General features: G+C 28.1%; 3 protein-coding genes across 4 annotated transcripts in view; 1 reads left to right on the top strand and 2 right to left on the bottom strand.

The window, feature by feature from the left end:
* Positions 1-22181, bottom strand: part of LOC147816631 (uncharacterized) — a 232610-nt gene that overhangs the window by 42274 nt on the left and 168155 nt on the right. The window lies entirely within an intron of this gene.
* Oscillin (glucosamine-6-phosphate isomerase Oscillin) lies at positions 1189-11193 on the top strand. Its single transcript, XM_016071113.5, has 5 exons — positions 1189-1558; positions 3052-3153; positions 5449-5631; positions 7676-7860; positions 8591-11193. The coding sequence occupies exons 1-5, from the start codon at positions 1435-1437 to the stop codon at positions 8810-8812; spliced, it is 816 nt and encodes a 271-aa protein (XP_015926599.1). The 5' UTR covers positions 1189-1434; the 3' UTR covers positions 8813-11193.
* LOC107454058 (vascular endothelial growth factor receptor kdr-like) overlaps positions 16542-22181 on the bottom strand; it is a 55524-nt gene continuing 49884 nt past the window's right edge. Inside the window, exons 21-23 of one of the 2 annotated variants that reach the window (XM_087149251.1) lie at positions 21413-21518; positions 19264-19531; positions 16542-17921 (exon numbers count right to left, since the gene is read on the bottom strand). In XM_087149251.1, the coding sequence (XP_087005377.1) occupies positions 17878-17921; positions 19264-19531; positions 21413-21518 (418 nt within the window). In that variant the 3' untranslated portion in view covers positions 16542-17877. Of the gene's footprint in view, positions 17922-19061; positions 19532-21412; positions 21519-22181 lie in introns of those variants that run through there. The other variant, XM_087149247.1, reaches the window with a different exon arrangement.

Genomic DNA, 22181 nt, shown 5'->3' with positions numbered 1-22181 from the left:
TGCCCAATGTAGTTTTCAGTTCCATATAGTTTTCCAACTTAAAAGATTTTGATCTATATTGAAATCAAGAGAAAAACTAACGTACTTCCTTCTTCTATGACTCTCCACACGCTAAACATTTATGAATTTTAAAAACACTTTTTTTAGACTTTTAAAAAATTTGATTCCTCAGAAACTATTTGATCAATTTTGCATTTTCCCATATAAAACCAAATTCTTTAAAATAATTTAAAAATTTGCATACATTGCATTTTAAGAAATAGTTCGAGCATTATTAAATAAAGTGATAAAACATAATTTTCTTTTCATGGAATTATCCTTGGAATTTAAACTTGTGTGCAAAAAACGCTTGAAAAGTTCTTGATATGTAACGAAATACGCGAAAAATAAAATCAGCATTACCTGGTACAAACTTTCGACTACTTTCTTGATCAAATTGTTGGGACAATATTTCTAGTATAGCGTTTACCCCAGTGTTGGATTCTCGATGGCAAAAACCTGTCGAAAAGCGTAAAAAACTGTCGAAATCTGACAAAAACGTGGAACAAGTTTTTTATTATCGGGGACTTTTTATTAGACGCTAAATCATGCACAATATTTTCATTAAAAATTATGATTTATACTATCTATACATTAAGATTTATATTATAAAATTATGATTTTTATTATAAATTATGAATGAAAAATATTGTCAAAATTATTGAAATTATTAACTAGTTTTTTTAAAAATACAGTACTATTAATACTTTATCATGATTATGTATAACATTATAAATATTCAGTTTCAACTAATAATTATTGCAGTTTCAGTTCAATTCAGTTTCAACTATAACTATTATACATATGAGTAGTTATCTATTATTTATTATTGTTAGTCTAAATTTTGATTTTCATTCCTTTATATATATATAAATGTTTAATACGATTTCGAGATCCACATAGTTTTCAAGCTTTAAATAACAAGACAAGCTTTAAATTCAAGCTTTAAATTCAAGACAGAAAATAAAACACTTCCAACTCCTATGACTATCCGCACGCTACTGCTGAAAGCATGCATAGTATTGCCATAGGTAAAGAGCTCTGTTATGCGCCACCTGTAGCCCATTTCGATCGCCAACAAAAAAAGGTGGCGAATATTCGCCGACTGTTCAGCTTCAGCGCCTCGCCAAACACGTGATTGACGTCGCCAAGTGACGTAATTTTATTTACATCTAGTCTGTCTTTTCGCCGAACGGACTTTCTACTTGGGAAATGTAAACAAAGCAGTTGCTTAAGTTGAATCCTGATAACACACATTTCTTAAATATATGAGAAGCCTGATTCGAATTTTTTTTTGTTTTTATTTACTTGAATCTAGATTGGAGTGATATATTGTTTGGATCTGAAATCGAATTATTCACTAATACGGTCACTAATTCAAATTTCTAATTTGACATGAAACTGGTTATCCTTGATAATTACGATGCAGTTAGTGAATGGGCTGCAAAATATATTCGTAAAAAAATCCGTGAATTTAATCCTTCAGAAAATAAATATTTTGTATTGGGCTTGCCGACAGGTTAGTTGTTGCAAATAAATATTTTCTGTGTTTATTAAAAACCCAGACAGTATTTATTAATTACAATTTGTTTTTATATAAATTTATCTTAGAATACTCTAATGTTTTGTCAAGTGTCTACTGACCTTAATTTTCCAAAGCCAGGTGATTGATACAGAAAAGGGAGAAACACCTCTTCATGGAAAATACTAAGGATTTTGCTATTTTGTACTGTTTCTTAAATTAGCAAAATGCAAAAATTGACAAGTGCATGGAGAGTTAAAATAAAAGAATTCTTTAAAACCAATTGAAAAAAGTTTTTTAATAAATGAATGGGAGCTTTATTGTAAAAAAATAAAATTGTGATTTAAACATAGTGCTTGTTAAATTTTTTTAAATAAAAATACAATGAAGAGAAATTAAGCTTCATTTTTATTGCTGTGGTGCACAGCTTACAAAATAAAAAACGAAATGCCTGAATTATTTTTTACCTTATGATATCTGAATGTCAAGATGTAATTTTAGTGGTTACGAGGGTTGACCTTATTGTTTATTAGTACCTGCAGACGATTCTTGAAGCTATGAAATTAGGTACAAAAACATAAAGTTTTCAAATACGCATACATTTTGTTTGACAGATTCTGAATCCTGACCTGCAAAATGTGACAAAAAGCTAGAATCAGGAAAATATGGTCCTGATAGTTAAGGAGAATAATGGAAAAACTGTTCCTTTTAATGATTATTTAATTTATTGTATATTGTTTTGATTGTAATATTTCAATATATCTGTTTTAAATTATTAATAAACATAATTATTTCATGTATAGATTTATAAAAAAATTAACTAATGTCTTCAACCATTTGCATGTATCCTTTTAAGGCTTTATTAATCGATAAATTAATAAAACAGAAGAAAAAATTTTACTCGAACAATTAAACACCTAAGAATTATATGTCAGATTAAATAATTTAATTGGCTCAACTGAATACTTAGCATAGGTTTAAATTATAACCAAGAGCCATGATGGCTGAGGGGATAGAGCATTTGCCTTCCAATGAGGTGAGCCGGGTTCTAATCCCAGTGATGGCTGGTCGATACGAATTCCTCATCCAGCTTGCACTGACCACTGTGTTGACGTAAAATATTCAATGATAGATGGATCATGGGTTAGAGTCCCCTTGCCGTTGGGCTAACTGTAGGAGGTTTTTGTGGCTTTCCTCTCCATGTAATGCAAATGTGGGTTAGTTCCATCGAAAAGACCTCCACGAAGGCAAATTCCTCCCAATATTTGATCCAGAAATTTGCTTGTCTTCTCTATTGGGTTCAAAATTACAAGGCTAAGAGTTGAATATAAGTAGTCGTAAACCCCAAAAAAATTGGGTCAGCTCTTCAACGACCTTAATAGGTAATAGAAATAATGACCAAATGTTCGGTACATTCCTGGGTAAAGTATGTATATATTTAATTGTTTATATGATTGATTCTATTTTTGTAAATATTTTATTTATTTCAGGTTCAACACCCTTAGGAACTTATAAGAAATTAGTAGAATTTTGTAAAAATGGAAGTGTTTCTTTTCGTTATGTAAAAACATTTAATATGGACGAATATGTTGGTAAGCATTTTATTTTACTTATTTTATATTTGTCTTAAAATTTTGGAACATTAACAAATTTAGCATTTTTGTTTAGAATTTTCTATTTTAAATTATTTTTCCGTAAAACTGCTTAGCAGCAAAATTCATTGGAATAGTAAATTTGCAATTTAAATTTGAATTTTAAACAGCAGGTGTTCACGATTGCATAAAAAGAATTATTTTTATTGAAGCTGCTGTAAGATCTCAAATATTAATACAGATACTTCGAATAATAACTTATATATTGGCATTTAAGAAATAATAAGTTCTCAACTCTGTAAAATTGTTGAGATATTTAATGTTAAGAAATGCGTAGGAAAATTGTCAGGGCTTTGTCGAACTTTTTCTGAGAGGTACTACTTATTTTGTGAAAATTTAGACATAAGTTGTGAAAATTAAAAATTTTATTAAAAAATCAACACAAAAATATGGTAAAAATCTGGATTTATCGTTTCTTATGGGATAGAAAAATAAAATTTTAAGAAAAATTATTTTGTGAAACTACCATTCTTCCTAAAGTTGAATTTGTGAAGGTACCGCTAAATCAGTGCCTAGTGATCACTCCTAGTGATCAAACTATAGAAGCGGTGAGCTCTATTAAAACTAGAAATGACAGCAATGAAGGAATGCATTAGTCAGGGAACGCGAAACTGAGGGAGTGTTAGACCTCTTACATTCTATAAATAAAGGAAAGGAATACAGCCCTTTTTAAGGGGACACGGGACCTTGAAATCATAAAATTTTCAAAAAAAATTTTTTTGTTAAAAATATAAAGATAGTCAGCCTGAATCACGTGTTGTTCAAATTTTTTCGATACGATGATTTTTTATGATTTTATAGCTATTTTTCTGAAAAGTGGGCGTGGCACTTTTGACGTTCCATAAGCTGTCTGTTTGTTTACATTGTAGTTATCAAGCTTATTTTGATTTTTTTTTATGTTCAAATCAATATTTCTATAAAATATTTTTTAATTAGTATAGCATATAAATTAATTAATTAATATAGCATTAATAAATTAATATAGCATTAATAAGTTAATTAATTAGTATAGCATTAGTATATAAATTTTCTAGCATGTTATCGAAATTCTGCAATATGCTTTTCCTATGTCAATGTCAATAATTTTTTTATTTATCTGGTATCAAATATATTATTTGTTTTATTAAAATTATAGAGAATAATGTTTTTAGTGTAATTTTTATGCACACAAAAATAATCTTTTTTCTTTGTTTCAAGGTTACATATGACATATTGATTTGATGCATAACGAACAATATTTTTATGTAAAAATCGTTTGTATTGGTAAAAATTTAGCACTTATTATATTAAGAATACATCGGAAGTTCTTTTTATATTTTAAGCATGATATTATAGCTATTACAGTGAGTTTTAGTTAATTTACACAAAAAAAGTAGTTTTTCTCCGTTAACTTTTTTTGCATAATTTACATCTATAATTTGTCCCTTGTGTCTGAATAATTGAAAATTTTGCCTGAAAATTTTTCATATGCTTCATATGACTGTTATAAAGACAATGTAGCATTGTTTTCACGAAATATTAATTATAAAGTTTTTTATACAACTTTAACTGTAGGAGGAAATGAAAATTTTCGAAAAAAAAGCGTCGGAACTAAAAAAAAATTTTTTTTCTCAAAACCTGTTGAAGTGAAACAATAACTGATGCTAGAGAGTCTTTATATCATCATTATCTATCTATAGAAAAATTTTTTAATTATTTGGATGAAATTTCAGACACAAGGGACAATTTTTGTATTTTTTAAAATTTACATATTTTATTAAATTTTTAAAAAAATTTTGACCAAAATTGTTTTTACTTTGCCTATTTCCTAAAATATGCTAAAAAATAAATAAATTATGTTCATAATAGTAAAATTAAATTAAAAAACAAGTTTTCATAAATTTTCATTTGAAAGGTCCCGTGTCCCCTTAAGATTAAAATTTTTAACTCAATATTTGTGTAATTAAATTAGCAATAAATAAATAGATATATTTTTTTTGCGTATGAATAAATAGATAATTTTTTTTGCATCTGAATAAATAAATATAAATTTTTTTTTGCGTCTGAATAAATAAATAGATAATTTTTTTTGCGGATAGCCTAATGTGATAGAATGACAACTTGAAATAAATACAGTTCATTACAAAAATTTATTTAGAATGGTAATTTAAAAATAAACTTAATTAAAAATCTGTTAGAAAAATAATCAAAAGTAGCATTAAAATAGTGTATTTATTATTATTATTGTTGTTAAAGGCCTCCCAAGAGAACATCCCGAAAGCTATCACTCGTTCATGTGGAATAATTTTTTCAAGCACATTGACATCCATCCGAGGAATGTTAATCTACTAGACGGAAATGCACCAGATCTCAACGCTGAGTGTGAGAATTATGAAAGAAAGATTGAGGAAGCAGGAGGAATTGACCTTTTCATGGGAGGTAAATACTATTTTTTATTTAAATCTCTTTTTGTTGCCTTTTAAACTAAATGCAATTCATGTTCCTGTATATTAATTCAAATATATAACATCTCCAATTTTTTTTATTTTTTGTTATGCAATTCATGGTTAGAAAAATGTTGGCAGACGCTTATTCAAGTAACAAATGGGCTTTGACAGTTTTTTTTATTATAAAACAGAAATTTTTTGAAAAAACGTTCTTTTTTTTTAAAAAAAATTTTTGTTTTGTATTAAATGGAGACATATAAGATTTAAAGGCTAAATCTCCCATCATCATGAAATTTTTTTATGAAATTGTACTAATAGAATTTAAGCAATAAATTTATTATGTTTTCCAAAATACATCAATAATAACTGTATATATATATATATATACGGGGTGTCTCAGTTAAGCGTTTCAGAACTTCTAAGAGGGGTAGGGGGCATCCTGATGATTCGAAATCATATAACAATGTGGGGTCGGAAATGCTTTCCTAAAGCGGTGACAGCGGTGATTTTTTTAATGCATTATTATAGCGATTTTTCACTTACGGTCTCTTTTCTTTATGCTGCTTCTGTGTACATCACCGCTTCAGGAAAGCATTTCCGACCCCACATTGCTATATGATTTCGAGTCTTCAGGATGCCCCCTACCCCTCTTAGAAGTTCTGAAACGCTTAACTGAGACACCCTGTATATATATATATATATATATATATATATATATATATATATATATATATATATATATATATTAACGAATTATTACTACTTTTATTACTTGATATAATTACTATAATTATATCAAGTAATAAAATTTTCACGATATTATGAATTAATTAAAGAGCTCAGTACAAATTTTTGCAACTGATTTGAAAAATTGCCCTCAGTGATTAAAGAAAAAACATTAATTGCAATATATATATATATGTATATAACACCCTCCTTGCATTAAAAAAAGAGCTTTAGTTTTTCCTTGTAATTTTTTAAAAATATTAAAGCATTAAATGCTATTGTTTAAATTGTATTGCAAAGAGCAATTTGAAAAAAATCAAACTGGCGATTAAAAATTTGCAAATTGCTATTAAAAATGCTTGTTTTTACTTTTTTTCTAAATTTGTATAATGTGTGAAATAAAAGAGTGAACAACCTGAATGACTTTTAATTTAGTGATCAGATTTTTTTTTTTTTTCTATTTCAATCTTAATGGTTCTTAGCCTTAAATATGCTAGTTAATTATTGTAGACACAATACTTTAAGTACTGAAGTCAGACATAATAATATGCTTTCTTTAAATATTCATAATTTTTCAGACGGATTTGAATTTCTGAAATTCAAAATATTGCAGTAATCTGGAAAATATGATCCCAATAGTTTAAGCAGGATGCTATAAAAAAGAGCAGTATTTTTAATTTTTTTTTTTAAATTATTGCAATTTATTGAGAGTTGAGGTAATGAACAATCTTATAATTTTTAATTTTGTTCAAATTTGATGTAATTTTAAGTTTAACAATTGGAAAATAACAAAAAAGAAAAACTAAGTGACTGCTAAAAATCAACATTAAATTAATTATAATGGCAATATATATTATTTTTTAAAGTTTGCATTAACCAATCTCATGGTTAAAATTATAAAATTCTGGAATAACTAATTTTAATTTAAAATGGAAATATTTTAAATCACAGAAGATAAAAGAAAACATAACAGAATTGAGGGGAAAAAAAGAACTAAAATTTAGTAATAATATTATAAAAATAATCAATACTTCTCTAACAAGCTCTCATTATTTTATATTATTTAAAAGGAAAATAATTTTATATTATCTAAATTTTTTTCAACTAAAATTATAGCATTTTAAACTCATCATTTGCAGATAAAATACAAGAAAACAAAATGATTATAAAACATTTAAATTGCTGTTTGCAAAGTGAAAATTATTAAAATCATTGCTTAACTGAGGAATGTAATAAATTTTGGATTTTACGTATGTGTTCTGTTTTAAACATATTTCAAATGACATTCTTTTTGTGTGTGTGTGTGTTAGGTATTGGTCCAGATGGTCACATTGCATTTAATGAACCTGGCTCAAGCTTGGCCTCCAGAACAAGGCTAAAAACTCTGGCAGTGGATACAATTGAAGCTAACGCTCGATTTTTTGGCAACGACTTTACGAAGGTTCCGACCGAAGCCCTGACTGTTGGAGTGGCTACTGTAATGGCTGCCAGAGAGGTAATTATTCTTTTTTTATCTCTTGAAACAAAGGAGACATTTTAAGCTTCGTTTTTTTAAAAATGTGTTTTCCTTTAGAAATGAAAAATTATTGAAAAAAAAAAAAGAAACTCCTAGTTTTTTTTAATATAGTATTCAATTAAAAAAATTTTTTTTTTAAAAATGTTTTGCAGACTTATCAGCATCACTTTATTTTTCATTTGTATTCAGGACAGGAAAATATGAGTACAATTTATTTATGCTGAAAGAAAATATTTATACAGCAAAATATATGAAGCAAATTAAAGATGTACCATTTTAGGTTTTTCTTTTTAAGCAGTTATGTGGTATTACTAATTATATTAATCTTATAATATTTGCTATCATAGAATTTTTAAATGATGAATTTAAGAACTATCTACACAGTTGTACGTACAAAAATGTTAAGTGAAATATTCACTTTTTTTTCTCTCGAGATTATCTTAAAAATTGTTTATTGAATTCAAATGTTATTTAATAATTTGCATGTGGGAATTGATGATTTTTTCCAAACACTGTAAGCATTTTCTCTCTAACTATTATGAGCATTTTAATAGGAAAAATTATGCTAGAAAAACTATCAAAACCAATAAAATTTTCCTTTATCACTAGTAAAAAAGCAAATTTGTTTTGGTTTTTCATTTACTCCTTTTGTCTGTTTTATCCAAAAAAAAATATCCTTTTAATGATTTTACAAACTTTTATTTTGAAGGTAATGATTTTGATAACAGGCTCTCACAAGGCCCTAGCCTTATCTAAAGCTATTGAAGAAGGAATCAGCCACATGTGGACCGTTTCTGCTTTCCAAATGCATCCAAAAGCTTTATTCATTTGTGATGAAGATGCAACTCTCGAACTTAGGGTGAAAACTGTCAAGTATTTCAAAGGTCTCTATCGAGTACACGATAAACTCATACAGCTAGACGATGAGTGAGATTTTCTTATTTTTTCACTTATCCTGTACTTTCTTTGAGTTATTAGTCAGTAGAGAATCTTTATAATGCAATTTTATAAACCATACTAACTTAGGAATGTAAACAGTGAAAATCACATTTTGTAACAGTTGCATAGTTGATAAAATTGTTTGCTGTAAGTTCTCTTGATAATTTAAGTTTCTTTAAATACAAAACTAAACATAACTCTTCAAGAGAAAAACATAACTGAGTACAAGGCAAAACATAACTAACTAAATACAAAAACACCCACTTCCTTCTAGCTGAGACACAACAGGAAGTGACACAACTTTCGCATGAAAGTGACACAACTTCCCTCAGCAAAGAGAAAACACTACCAATCTATTTGTTTACATTTTCCAACAATACTTAAGTCCATGGTTTTTGTTTTAAAGTATTTGTATTGAAAAATTATTTCAAGGCATAATACCTATAACTATTTAATGATAAAAAATATATCAATAAAATTTGCAAAGAAAGTAGAAGGAACTTCAAAACTTTAAATATACATGCTCCACAGATTTTCTATGTAACTTCCCTTGGTCACATGGACAGCAACCAGGGGATAGTCCATTTCACGTCATTCATTCAGAAGCATTTGTGTAGTCACCGTTGCAAGCGCATTACAAATGCGTTCCTCATTTGTTTTGAGCATGGGACGCAGATACACCCTTAATCTTCTCTGTTATATCAGAAATCTTCTCTGCATTATGATAACAAAATGATAATTGTTAAATTTTAACACGCAGAATTGTTTCTGCATGGGACTCACCATTTTCTCTAATGAATTGCACGCAGGATTCCGTTTCGCCGTGCCTCCCCTAAAAAAATTTGAAGTTCCACCTACATTCTATGTTAATCTTATCGATAATTTATTTTTAATTAAATAGTTATAGCTGTTTGTAATCTTTATATTAATTTTGAATTACCCGTGTAAGGATTTTGAAGATTCCCTTGTTGTTGAAAAGGAAATTATAGACTAAACCATTGAGACAATCAACTAAAACTTGGAAGAAAATAGCACTTCTGAGTTTTTGCACCTCAACCGGGATTCTATCTTAAGTGTGGGAGTTATAAAGGTGGATTTTTTGTTTTTGGTATTAAATCCAGTTTATTGAACCTACTAAAATTATAATTGGTGCCACATTTTAATTGATTTATCTGGTTCATCATTAATTAGCTGTTTTTTCTAACAAAGTCATAAGACAAGGTTTCAACAATTAGTATTGATCTAATTTAGATGTATATTAAGTTTAATGATACATGAAATAATATATATTACATACAAAATTCTATTTAAGGCAATAATTCCAAGATTTACGTTATAAAGATCTTCTACTGTATTTCGTTAATTTTCTTTTGTTTACAAATTTTACTTATTTCATTTGGTGCTATTCAAAATGTAGTAATTGTTTTATTTTTTATTAATTAACAGGGGAGAAATTAAAGAGTTTTGATAATAAAATATTATTTATTATTCTTTTTTTTAAAGGCTAGTTTACATATCTTACTATGTTAAACTTGTTCTTATATATCTTAAAAAAATTTAAAAAATATTTGGTATTTCTTAGAAGATTTAAAACTATATTGTTTAACATGGTTGGGCATTATCTTGTGTGTGCCATATATTTATTACTTTGTAAGATTATTTTTGTTATTTGTAGGGGTATGCATTCATTGTAATTAATTCCTCTTTCTATTTTGTGCATCCTGGTGTAATATGCAATTTTATTTTTTATTTTGTTGTTTGAAAATATTTCGATTGATATTACTTTACTTCTTCATACTTAACATTTTACTTACTTAACTAAATATGTTCATCATATGTTATCTAACATGTTTTTTTCTTTGATCTTTGCCTGTTTTAGATTGTTAAATATGTTTACATAGTTTTCACAGGGTGATCACGAAAGAGTAAAAATTCTGAGAATCTGAAAAAAATTAGGAAAATATCAGGGAAATTAGGGAATACATGGTTCATAGTGTTTTTAAAAAGTGTTTAATTTTCCCTTTTCATAATTGAGATTTTTTTATCATGTTCATTTTTGCTGCATATTATGAGAAAGTATGGTTTTCACATTGTTCTATTCAATGTTTTTGCAATTAATTTAACGACAGTCCATTTTGGCATACCGTCAGTCCGTAACGTATGTAAGTGCCATTCAGGTAACATGTTTGATGAATTCTTTCGAGTCCGCATGTGTGTCTACTGAGCTGGGTTTGGTGAGATTCTTGCACTCTCATGTGCAACTGTGCGGCACTTTGCAAGATATTCTCAATTTCAAACTTCATTTTTCACCCTCTGAAATGATACCGAAAAATCTCTCTATCTTTTTTATGGTAGCTAATATAATCAAGAAAAGAGTTCTTTGTCAGAAACTAGTTATTTTACCATGATCATGTAAAGTCTTTAAAAATTATTTTGCATTTTGTTAATGTATATAGTGCTTATTATATATTTTTGTAAATATATTTTTGAGTGCTTAAAAAGTACTTTAAAGGTGCTTATTTTTTGTTGAGAGATTTGGCTACGCACCCTGTCATGGAATTTAATTAAAATACTAAAAAAGTCAGAGAAAATGAAATAATTTTAGTTTGAGGTGTCAAAAAGGGCATTTTCTCCCCTGCAAATATTGGCCTTCTATTATTTATTTCCTAAAAAAAATTTTTTAAATTTTAATAACAAGTATAAGTATTTTGTAATATATTTAATGTATAATGATGAAGAATAATTGAAAAAATAATAATAAAATTTATGCCACCTGTTATTAAAATTAGGGAAAATTTGATAAATTCAATCTTGAAAAATCGGGGATTTTTTCTTTGTTTGTGTTTTTGGTCACCCTGTTTTTCACTTCATAATGATATTATTTGGCAATATGTATTTTACTGCCGTGCAATAGGAAAATCAAGGTCAGCGACAAGAAATTCAAAATTGAAATTTTTGTATATTTGGCATTTTTGTTATATATATTTTATTATAATATATTATTATATATTATAGTATATTATAATAATTATATGTTATATTATTATAATATTTTATTATAATAAGCTATTAATTGCAAAAATTGTTTTTCAATAATAAATTTTTGTTTATAATTTTTTTTATTTTTATTTTCCTGAAAATCTATCGTAAAGTACTTACACTGTTTTTTCAATTGCTCGGCAGTATAAATAAGTTAGCATACAAATTTATTTTGCTTGTTTAGCTGTAATTTAATAAGACAATGATGTCTATCTCTTTTTCTTTTTTAAATTTGTTTTAGTAACTGAAATGATTGTTTTTTCTTCTTTTCTTCTATTATGGATAAAGCTTGTTCTTGAGAAAGTATTAAGCAACAAAAATATTACCACAATAGCATTAATTTCATTGAATTAAAAATTCATTTATGGCATAGTAATCAAAAATGTTTTGACAATACATTTTCAGTAATAAAGTGGTATGGAAGTATTTTTGCCACTATTTAATTATTCAGTTGCATGTTTTATTACTTATGATAATTTATACCTTATTAAGGAATTTATATATTGATTTGTAATAAAATGCAATATTGTGCATTGAAAGTAATTCATTTATGATGAAACAATGTGTATTCAGGTAATGTTATTACTTAAAGTAATGCATTTCAAAAATGTATTTTCTATTTGATATAAATATTAAAATTGAAAATTTTACCAATGATTTCATTTTTCTAACACTATGGTAAAAATATAATACTTTGTTAATACCATATAATGACTAGTATTTAATTTTGTGCTTTTTTTTTCAACTTTTTAAATTATTTTTGTTTGGTAGGAAAAAGCAGATGATAGCTTAGAATTACTTAGAATTTTATTTTATGTGGTTGCTTAATCTTTAGCCAGGGCTTCAAATTTTCAAAGTTGGAACTTAAAAACACAGTTTATTTTATTTGTTTGTGAGGGAGAGCCGTATTTTATAAGCTTATATTCATGATTAATATTAATTTTTTATCAGTAAATAGTTATTATAATTATAAACTCAAGAAAGAAAGACATATCTGTAAGTTTTAATTCCTTCTCCAGGTCATCATAGGTATGTGTAAATGGTATAGGTATGTGTAAAATTTTAAGTAAACTAAGAAATATTGAGAAAAAGGAAAACAACCTGGTTAATTTTTTTTTCTAATTTTTCAATTTTAACTGTTTTTTTTTTTTTTTTTGTTTTTTTAACTCAAGAAATTTTCCGGAATTGTGACTTGGGTTTACAATCGCCCCTGTTTAGCTAAAGAGTCAAATTTGTAAACAGGTTCATTATTTTGGAAAGTTATTAGTTAAATCATTAATAATATTCATAAGATGATTTAAAGTTTTATAAAATTTTTGAGTTCTTACATCATGGAGTGAACTAAACAAAAACTTAGGATAAGTAGGGAAATCAGAGGGAACAGGAAAATAGTCAGCGTATTTTATCAATCATAAAAAAATTCAGGAATTTTATTAAAAAAATACCCTAAAAATCTGAGAAAATTAATATGCTTGAATTTAGGTACCCAAAGTCCAATATTTTTTGAAAAAATTGGCCTTGTAATAATGAACGCTTAGTTTCATTTTTAAGGTAAATATAAGTGTTTTGTAACATGTTTATTGTGTGAGGATAAGACGTAACTGAAAAATTAATGATGAAATTTATGCCACTTGTTACAAAAATCAGGATAATTTGATAAAATTAGTGTGGAAACAGAATTTTTCTGAGTATAAGTGCTTGCTGATGCTGAGAAATTAATGGCTGAGTTGCTCTCTTTTTAAATGTTATTCCCCATTTCGGTTATTTATTTGCTTAAACATTGATTCATTTTTCTTTTAATCAATCAGGACTCAAAGTTAACCTTAAAATAAAGAAAGTGTCCTTAATTATTAAAAGCTTCAATAAATGTCCTGAAATTTTTGTTGAAGAATAAATGTTTATCTAAAAAAGAATTGAAGAAGTTTCAAATTCGGAAATTTTGTTGTATGCCCTAAAACAAAGTACATAACAAAATGAACACCTAAGCCTTCAGTGTCAAGTATGGTATTAGTTTGCTTCGATTGTTAGAGACAATTACCATTGACTTGATGGTATAGAGAAATATGTAAAAAGCTCTTATCTCCCTCCATCACAATATCATACTCTACTGATTTTCATAAGATAATCCTCATATTTCGCTACTAAGCATTTTTTTGTATTTATATCTATTTTCTCCCACTTTTTATATATGTACAGTCTTACACTGGTTTAACGAACCCCTATTTATCGAATTTCGAGATTTAACGAATTTTATGAAGTAGATCTATAGGAAACAATGAAGAGCAACTCTTACACAGAAGTCGATGATAATGAATCTCCAGTGAAAACAGTTACTTTTTCTGATGCTTTGCGCGGTTTGGAAATAGTGCAAACTTAGCTAATGCGATACACGAAGGAGTATTTTCTTCGCTTCATGACGTCGAAAAGAAATTTTTAAACTAAGAAATCAAGAAAATAAACAAACATTACTCACGAAATGCATTAAAATTTCAAATTAATCACCGCATAATAATTCGCTGTATTTTAAGTTTCTGAAGAAAAAGTTTAAGATTTCTATTTATTTTGTGTATTTGCTTATTAGAGATGTTGGAATATTCCATAAGGTTAGTCAATTTTTTTCTTATTTTGCTCCGATATTACGAATTATCTCCGATTTAGCGTATAATATTTTCAGTCCTTATGAATTCGTTAAATCGGTGTCCAACTGTAAATATCTGTGTGTGTATATATATATATATATATATATATGTATACACACAATAAAACAAGAACTTTTTGCTGCCTAGTTTTCTTAAAAATGTTTTTTTTTCTTAGCGAACTACTAAAACTATTACTAATTGCATATCTGCGAATCCATGTTTTTACCTACATCCTAGAAATTGCACCCATTATAAAATCAGCATCTTGAAATTTGGAGGCAATTTAGTCCTTAATTTTTATGTTCTGGATTTGCAGCCCTGATCCATATCATTCTAAATTTTGGTTTGGTTAAAAACAGTTGTCTAGGATAAAATGAATATAATTCTTGAAAATTCTCTGTGTGAATGAATTTATTTTTCCACTGCGAAAAGTTTTATATTATGTCTTCTAAGAATTGCATACGTTTTTTAGAAGTCCTATACTTTCTTAACATACTGTATGAGTGCTTCGCACTTACAGCCTGCATACCTCTATTGAAATTATTTTGTTAGAGAATCAGAAGACGCATGCAGCTGTCAGAATATCATGATAATTTTTTTGTGGTGTACCTAGTGATAATTAATGAACAGATGCAATGATAAACGTTTTTATTATACAATGCATAATTTACATAAATATACAGTTTTTATATTTACATTAAAAAAAGTTTGTGTAATAGTTAACACTTGAAAAAGGGAAACTTTTTTTCACCTTAAAAGGCACCAGTTTTAGTAATTTTAACAATATCTACAGTTAATAGCAAGAAAATAACATAAAGTCCTAAAAAAAAGTTCGATTTAGTATTATGGTACTCATAAACCTGGATTCAAATAATTAATTGTAAGTTAAAGGTTATCTTTACCCTAGTTATGGGTGAATTGAAATATAAAACAATAACTTATAAACATAGTGATATTCAGTGGTGTAGTTTTGGGGTTTGGGGGACAAAACCCCTTATTGCTTGATTAATGAACGATTATTCGATGAGTAGGATGTAGTTATAAAAAAAGTTTTCATAATTCATTTTTTGTAATATGAACGTTAAGAATATATATATATATATATATATATATATATATATATATATATTGGTATCAGATTTTACTTTTAAGAAAAGTTTTTACTTATCCTTACTATTTACTAGGTAGCCATTAACCAGACAAAACCTGCAGATCATCATGTGATAAAATGAGTTCTAAGTTTGGAGTAAACTGGCACAAAAAATAAAAATAAAATAGATGGGCCACTGGAAAACAAGAACAATCGCACCCTTTGCCTTAATGCAACTTTTCCAAAAGTTGCAACTAGGATCCTAATTGCAACTGTTTTTTTTTTAATTAAAATAATAATAACAAAATGCTCATGAATTATATTTTCGATTAAAAAAAAAGGGCCAATTGGGTGGCGACATGCAGAAAATTTTTTAATCGCCATCTGTTGGATTTAGTCTTCCTAGTTTAGTTAATTTCGCCCTACAATTTTTGCTATAACCTTCAAAACTTAGCGAATATAAAGGTGCAAGACCGAAAACCAGAAAGACTAGAATTTGTATGGTAGCCATTGAATTTTATTATTCATATTAAAAATATTTTAATAAGACCAATAATATTTTTTGCTTATGCTTTTCATTTGAATAATGATGCATATATGAATCCATACACCAACTGCCTGAAACAAATTAGTGTTCCATGTAGCATGAAGTTGCCATTGTTCTTATTTAAAGAGTTAAACTAAAATTTAAAAAAAAAGCCTTTTTTTCCTCGAAAATACATCACAGTATGACACATGCAGGGAACACAATAAAAGATATGTTTTATAAGGGTAATTAAATATAGGTGCATTTTTATCTTCATGGATAAGCATCACAAATAAAATAAAAACCTACACTATAAGTACAGTTTAAAACTTACAAGAATCACCTTAATACTGTATGGTATACAAAAACAAATTGTTTTCATGACTAGAAATTGATAATTAAAAAAATAACACATTATTTTCTTCCCTTCTGTAGTATATGACCACAGGTCTTTTTGTGTTTTTTTAAAATTTAAACGCTTTATTTTTTTTTAAATCTGAATTACTTGAAAATTGTCTATTATTGGATGGATGCAGAAGTTGTGAAATTCTTTTACAAGATGAGGGGTTCCATTTGTACAGGGAATGACTATGAAGCATTATAAGTGTATCGACAGTTCTTTTGATTTGTAGTGATTGGAATTCCAATAATTGGTAAGTGGAATGCATTTCAGCTCCATCCATAATTTATATTAATACGGATTTTGTTTTATTATTTTTTCAATATTAATTTCAGGGTTACTTCATTTGTTCAAGAACTGCTTGCTTGCTCTTTAATTAATTTGGAATTCCGGTGAATCACAATGTATAGTGATATGCTGCACAAATATTAAAATATTATTGAAAATCAAATAACCTTAATTGTAGCAAAAGGTCTTTAAATGAAATGATACAGTGTAATTGTAAATGATTATCGGATTACTTACATTTCTATATTATGTTCAAATATAATCTGACACACATACAGATCTATACAAGGTGGCCCATAGTGGCTGCTCTTATTATAATCTTTGCAATGTAATAGTTAGGTAAAAATACATTTTAAAGTCTCACCAACAGTTATTGATGTAAGAAAGAGCAAAGGACGGTGAGAAATAATCAAAAACAAATTTATTTGCTATAGGTGACATTGGAATGTGTTCACCATTTGTGAAGAGGAATTCAGTAAGCTTCATCCTTAAATAAAGTTGTTTTAGGTGATTTTAGTCCCTTCTTTGCTCTTCCTGATATTTATAACAGAATCCAAAAAGCTTTCACATTTAAATATTAATTTTCTACCCCTAGTGTTAATTTTTTTTAAATTTTACTTTTTTTTTATCAAACTGAAAAATCTAAACATTCGGTGATCACTAGGAAACGCCACTGAAAAATCTAAACACTCGGCGCTCACTGGTGAACCTAGGATCACTAGGAAGCGCCACATAAAAATCTAAACATTCGGCGATCACTAGTGAACCTAGGATCACTATAGGAAGCGCCACTGAAAAATCTAAACATTCGGCGATCACTAGTGAACCTAGGATCACTAGGAAGCGCCATTGTCCGATAAAAAATAATGTCCATGTTAGATAGACTAAAATATCAAAACCATTTTGAGCAAAGTCAAGAATTATGAATACAAGATTTTAAACAGCACACACATGTATGTTTTAAACATTTAAAGTTATGAATTATGTACAATGACTTTTGGCATCGTGTCATATCGACTACAATAAGTAATATTTACAGATGAATTTTTTTCTAATTCCTATTTCTTCGCTCGTTTCAACATCTTGTGCTTATTTCTTGGCAGTCCACTTGTATGTGTCCTACATACATCAAAATCATTAAATCAAAAAATTAAGAACTTGTTATGCAATTAAAAATTGAAACCATCACCACCAAAACCAAAATTTCTGAACATCTCATGCAGTTTGTTCAGCATGCAATTTCTGAAACAAGGACAAATTATTGACACCAACCTTAACAGAAAGGATTGCTGCTTTTGAGAATTATGTATTAATTCATTTGACAATATTTTATTCAGCAAACTATTTTTATACAGCCTAAATATTAGAACACACCAATATATTTTTTTCTTGTATGATTAGAAATGCAAAAATTTTTTATGCTTTAGTTTCAAAAACTGATAGAATGCATTATTGTAGGGTCAGTCTACTAATCTCAAAAGGCATTTAACGGGCATCTCTAACAAAATTGGCTTGAATTACTTAATTTAGTTTCTACATCGAACAGAAAATAAAATAATTCTTCCAAATTTCCTATAATATTTTACGACACCCGTTAGTTTTATTTTTTTATAATTTAGCTAGACACAGTTTAAAAGACAAAAATCACATTTTTTTTGTGAAACGAAGTATCTCGCTAAACAGAATTGATATAATATTGGTTTTCCTAAATGTTTCCTTACGAATGACTAAAATTATAATATTAAATTAAATTATATATTAATGAAATATGAATTAATATTTAAATTATATATTAATTAAATAACAATGTATTAATTTTTAAGTTATTTATTAATTATATAATATTAATTAAAATTATAATATTAAATTAAATTTTATGTTATAATTAAATATTAATATCTAAATTATATATTAATTATATATTATTTAAAATTATAATATTAAATTAAATTATATGTTATAATGAAATATTAATATCTAAATTATATATTAATTATATATTATTTAAAATTATAATATTAAATTAAATTATATGTTATAATGAAATATTAATTAATATCTAAATTATATATTAATTATATAATATTAATTAAAATTATAATAATCAGAATATTAAATTAAATGTATCCTTACGAATGACTATCTTGTCAAATTATTAAAAAAATATTTTTGATTACATAAATTACAATTTTAACTTAAAAATTAATTTAATTTGAAATAAGCAGAGAAAAATAATTTTTAATGATTTTTACATCAATGGAATTCAGCATGGATCTATCGAAATAGAGATGCCCTCCATCCTATAGCAAATTGATTGCCATTAGCAAACAAATGATGGATTGCTGGTCTAGTTTGGGCATCTCTATTCCCTAAATGCAGTTTCTTTCTTAAATGAGCAATCCCTTTCTGTTTTAAGAAGTTGGCATTCTCTTTATTAACAGAGGTTCAGAAGTTGAATCACCATTCTCATAGTGGGGAATGTCCTCTTTTGTCCTCCACTGATAGAAGTCTGAATCTTCATTGGTTGCTGTCATATTGAGATAAGTCACGTTGGTGACGGGAGGATGTGGTGACAGACTCTCCAGCGGTATCACCGCCGGAGGATCGTCCCCTGGAATCATATTCGTATATTCCTCCATCTTCATGCCCGCCATTTGCAAATAGTCGTTGTTGTTGAGCAAGAGTTCTTCATTCATCATTTGATAAGGTTCGTTTAGTTCCACATAATACTGCAATCATAAAATAGTTCTAGTTATTAAATGCATCTTTACTTTCGTTATTGTTTTGGAAAGATGGTACATATTACATTGATTAGTGTCCACACAAAAAATTTTTTTTTTGATAGTTTCCATTGACATAGTGTGACTCATTTGTTCATGGTATTAACTAGTCTGACGTGTATACATGTCGGTCCAAATCTCAATTGTTGTGCGTATGAGGCGTATGCTTGTGTAAATTGGAAAAAAGAAAAACTGACATTGACTATCAAAATGTGGAACTGCTAAGTATTCTATATTAAGGTTATTTGGATAACCTTAATATAGAATACTTAGCAGTTCCAAATTTAGAGAGCCCCCTCAGCCTGAAACGAATTACATACGTAAGCTGCGATTAGGACGGCGAGCATTGATTAGCAGAGAAATCGCGTTAACAATTAGCTGCACTGGCTCTTTGCTCAACAAGGGAGAGCCTTGGACATTCTTAAATTGAATACAATAATTCGAAGGATTTTATCCAAAATCTCTCTTCCCCTCGCATTATTCTTATAGCGTATCTTATGTGTGTTTTATTATTTTTCGACAATTTTTTAACAAGTACAGCGTGTTTTCAGTTTCACTTTAAATCAATCTTAAATTACGTTTGTTTTCAAAACCTTTTTAGTTGGAAAAATTCCTATTGTTCATGAATGAATTTTTCCTAGCACATTAAATGCCAAAGAAATGGTTTAGTGGTGGCCATGTCAGTTTATGAACTTGAACGCCATACAGGTAATATAGGCTAACGAAAATTTGTGAAAAATTTCTATAGGCTAACGCAAGTGAAAAATTTCTCGCTGATGAAACTTATATGAGTAGCATTGATTTGAACATTGAGCCGTTCGAAACAAAGTCCACCCATCAAGCAGATATATATACACCGAAGAGCCATTACATTATGACCACCCTCCTAATAACATGTAGGACCACCTTTAGTCCTCAAAACTGCTAGCACCCGCTGTGGCATTGATTCCACAAGGTGTTGATAGGTAGTCTGAGGTATCTGGTACCAAGCGCTCACCAACTGGTCCTGCAATTCCCTCACATTGCGAGGGGGTAGCGTGGCAGCACGAATTTGGTTTTCCAAGTAGGACCACAAATGCGCTATTGGATAAAGGTTAGGTGAATTTGGGGACCAAGACATGACTTGAAAGTCACTGGAATGTTCCTCAACGATTTGACCCTTATGACATGGTGCATTATCCTCTTGGTAAACACCATCCCCCGCAGGAAAAACTGTTGCCATGAATGGGTGAACCTGGTCTGAAACTATGTTCAAGTAGCTTACAGACGTCAGGGATTGTTCTATGAGGATTATGGGTCCTAATGTGCCCCATGAAAACATTGTTCCTGGGCGAGAAGCCATGCAAACCTGGGTGAGCCCATTGTTATAGATGGAGGGTGGTCATAATGTAATGGCTCTTCGGTGTATATAACTGTGAAGTTAAAAAAATGCAATCTGTCTTTTATAATTTCTTGGTTTTATATTCTATATACTGTTCTCAGTAGAACACCGAAGTCAAGCATCACTGGCTGATATCAGTAAGCAGATGGGTAACCACTTTGATTAGCCTGCGTAGAGACTGAGGACACGCCGTATCGGTCCTCGTTAAATTATTCCACCTTAAAGTGCTCGACTTCGCGCGGTCGTCAAGCTATCAAAGCAGGAGAGCCATCAAATTGCGATAGCATATCTTCGGATCATCCTCAGGGATGTTTCCCAGACCGTCACCAATAGCCTATTGTGCAGCTCTAGCGCGACGTAAATAATGTACCTACCTACCTTATATTCTATATCGAAATTCCATATTCATTCATGTTGAAGTGAAAGATAAAATCAATGAGTATATTTACTTTTCTAACGCTAGATTCTAGTAATGCTCCAATTTGTTCTGCTAAGTAACCGAACTCCGGTCTTTGATTTGGATCGTCCAACCAACAGTTCTTCATTAGTTGATAACTGATGAAGAAAAATGTTATTTTTTATTAATAATTAGAGGTATATATCTTATTAAAGATTTGAATATTATATTAATGAGATGGATTTCATTGACATACTAAAGTAACTTGAAAATAACGTTAATTTTATTAACGATTGGAATATCTCATTAATTAACGATTAGAATATGTACTAATTAGAAGTACATATCTTATTAAATATTGGAATATTATATTAATGAGATGGATTTCATTGACATACTAAAGTAACTTGAAAATAACGTTAATTTTATTAACGATTGGAATATCTCATTAATTAACGATTAGAATATGTACTAATTAGAGATACATATCTGATTAAAGATTGGAATATTATATTAACACTAGAAAGACGGAAAATTAGTATATACCTATATTGCCTAAAAGCAGTCAAAATGACAGGATTGTGAATGCGCAAATAAATTTGTTTAAAATTAATTTTTAACATTTTTTATATTATTTACAGTTATTTAACAAGTTATTAGTAAATATTAACAATGAAAAAAATTATATGTTTTACAAAAAGTCACAAAATTCTAAGAAATTGTGCCATTATAGACATCATTGTTTTTCTAATTGAAATTAAAAAGCAGTCAAAATGACTTCCTTAGGCAATCTAGTGTTAATGAGATGGATTTCATTGACA

The sequence above is a fragment of the Parasteatoda tepidariorum genome, chromosome 1, assembly GCF_982258835.1.
Source record: "Parasteatoda tepidariorum strain Cologne lab strain chromosome 1, Ptep-v5.0, whole genome shotgun sequence".
Lineage (NCBI taxonomy): Eukaryota > Metazoa > Arthropoda > Arachnida > Araneae > Theridiidae > Parasteatoda > Parasteatoda tepidariorum.
The sequence above is the reverse complement of the archived record's forward strand: the minus strand, read 5'-3'. Positions and strand labels throughout refer to the sequence as shown.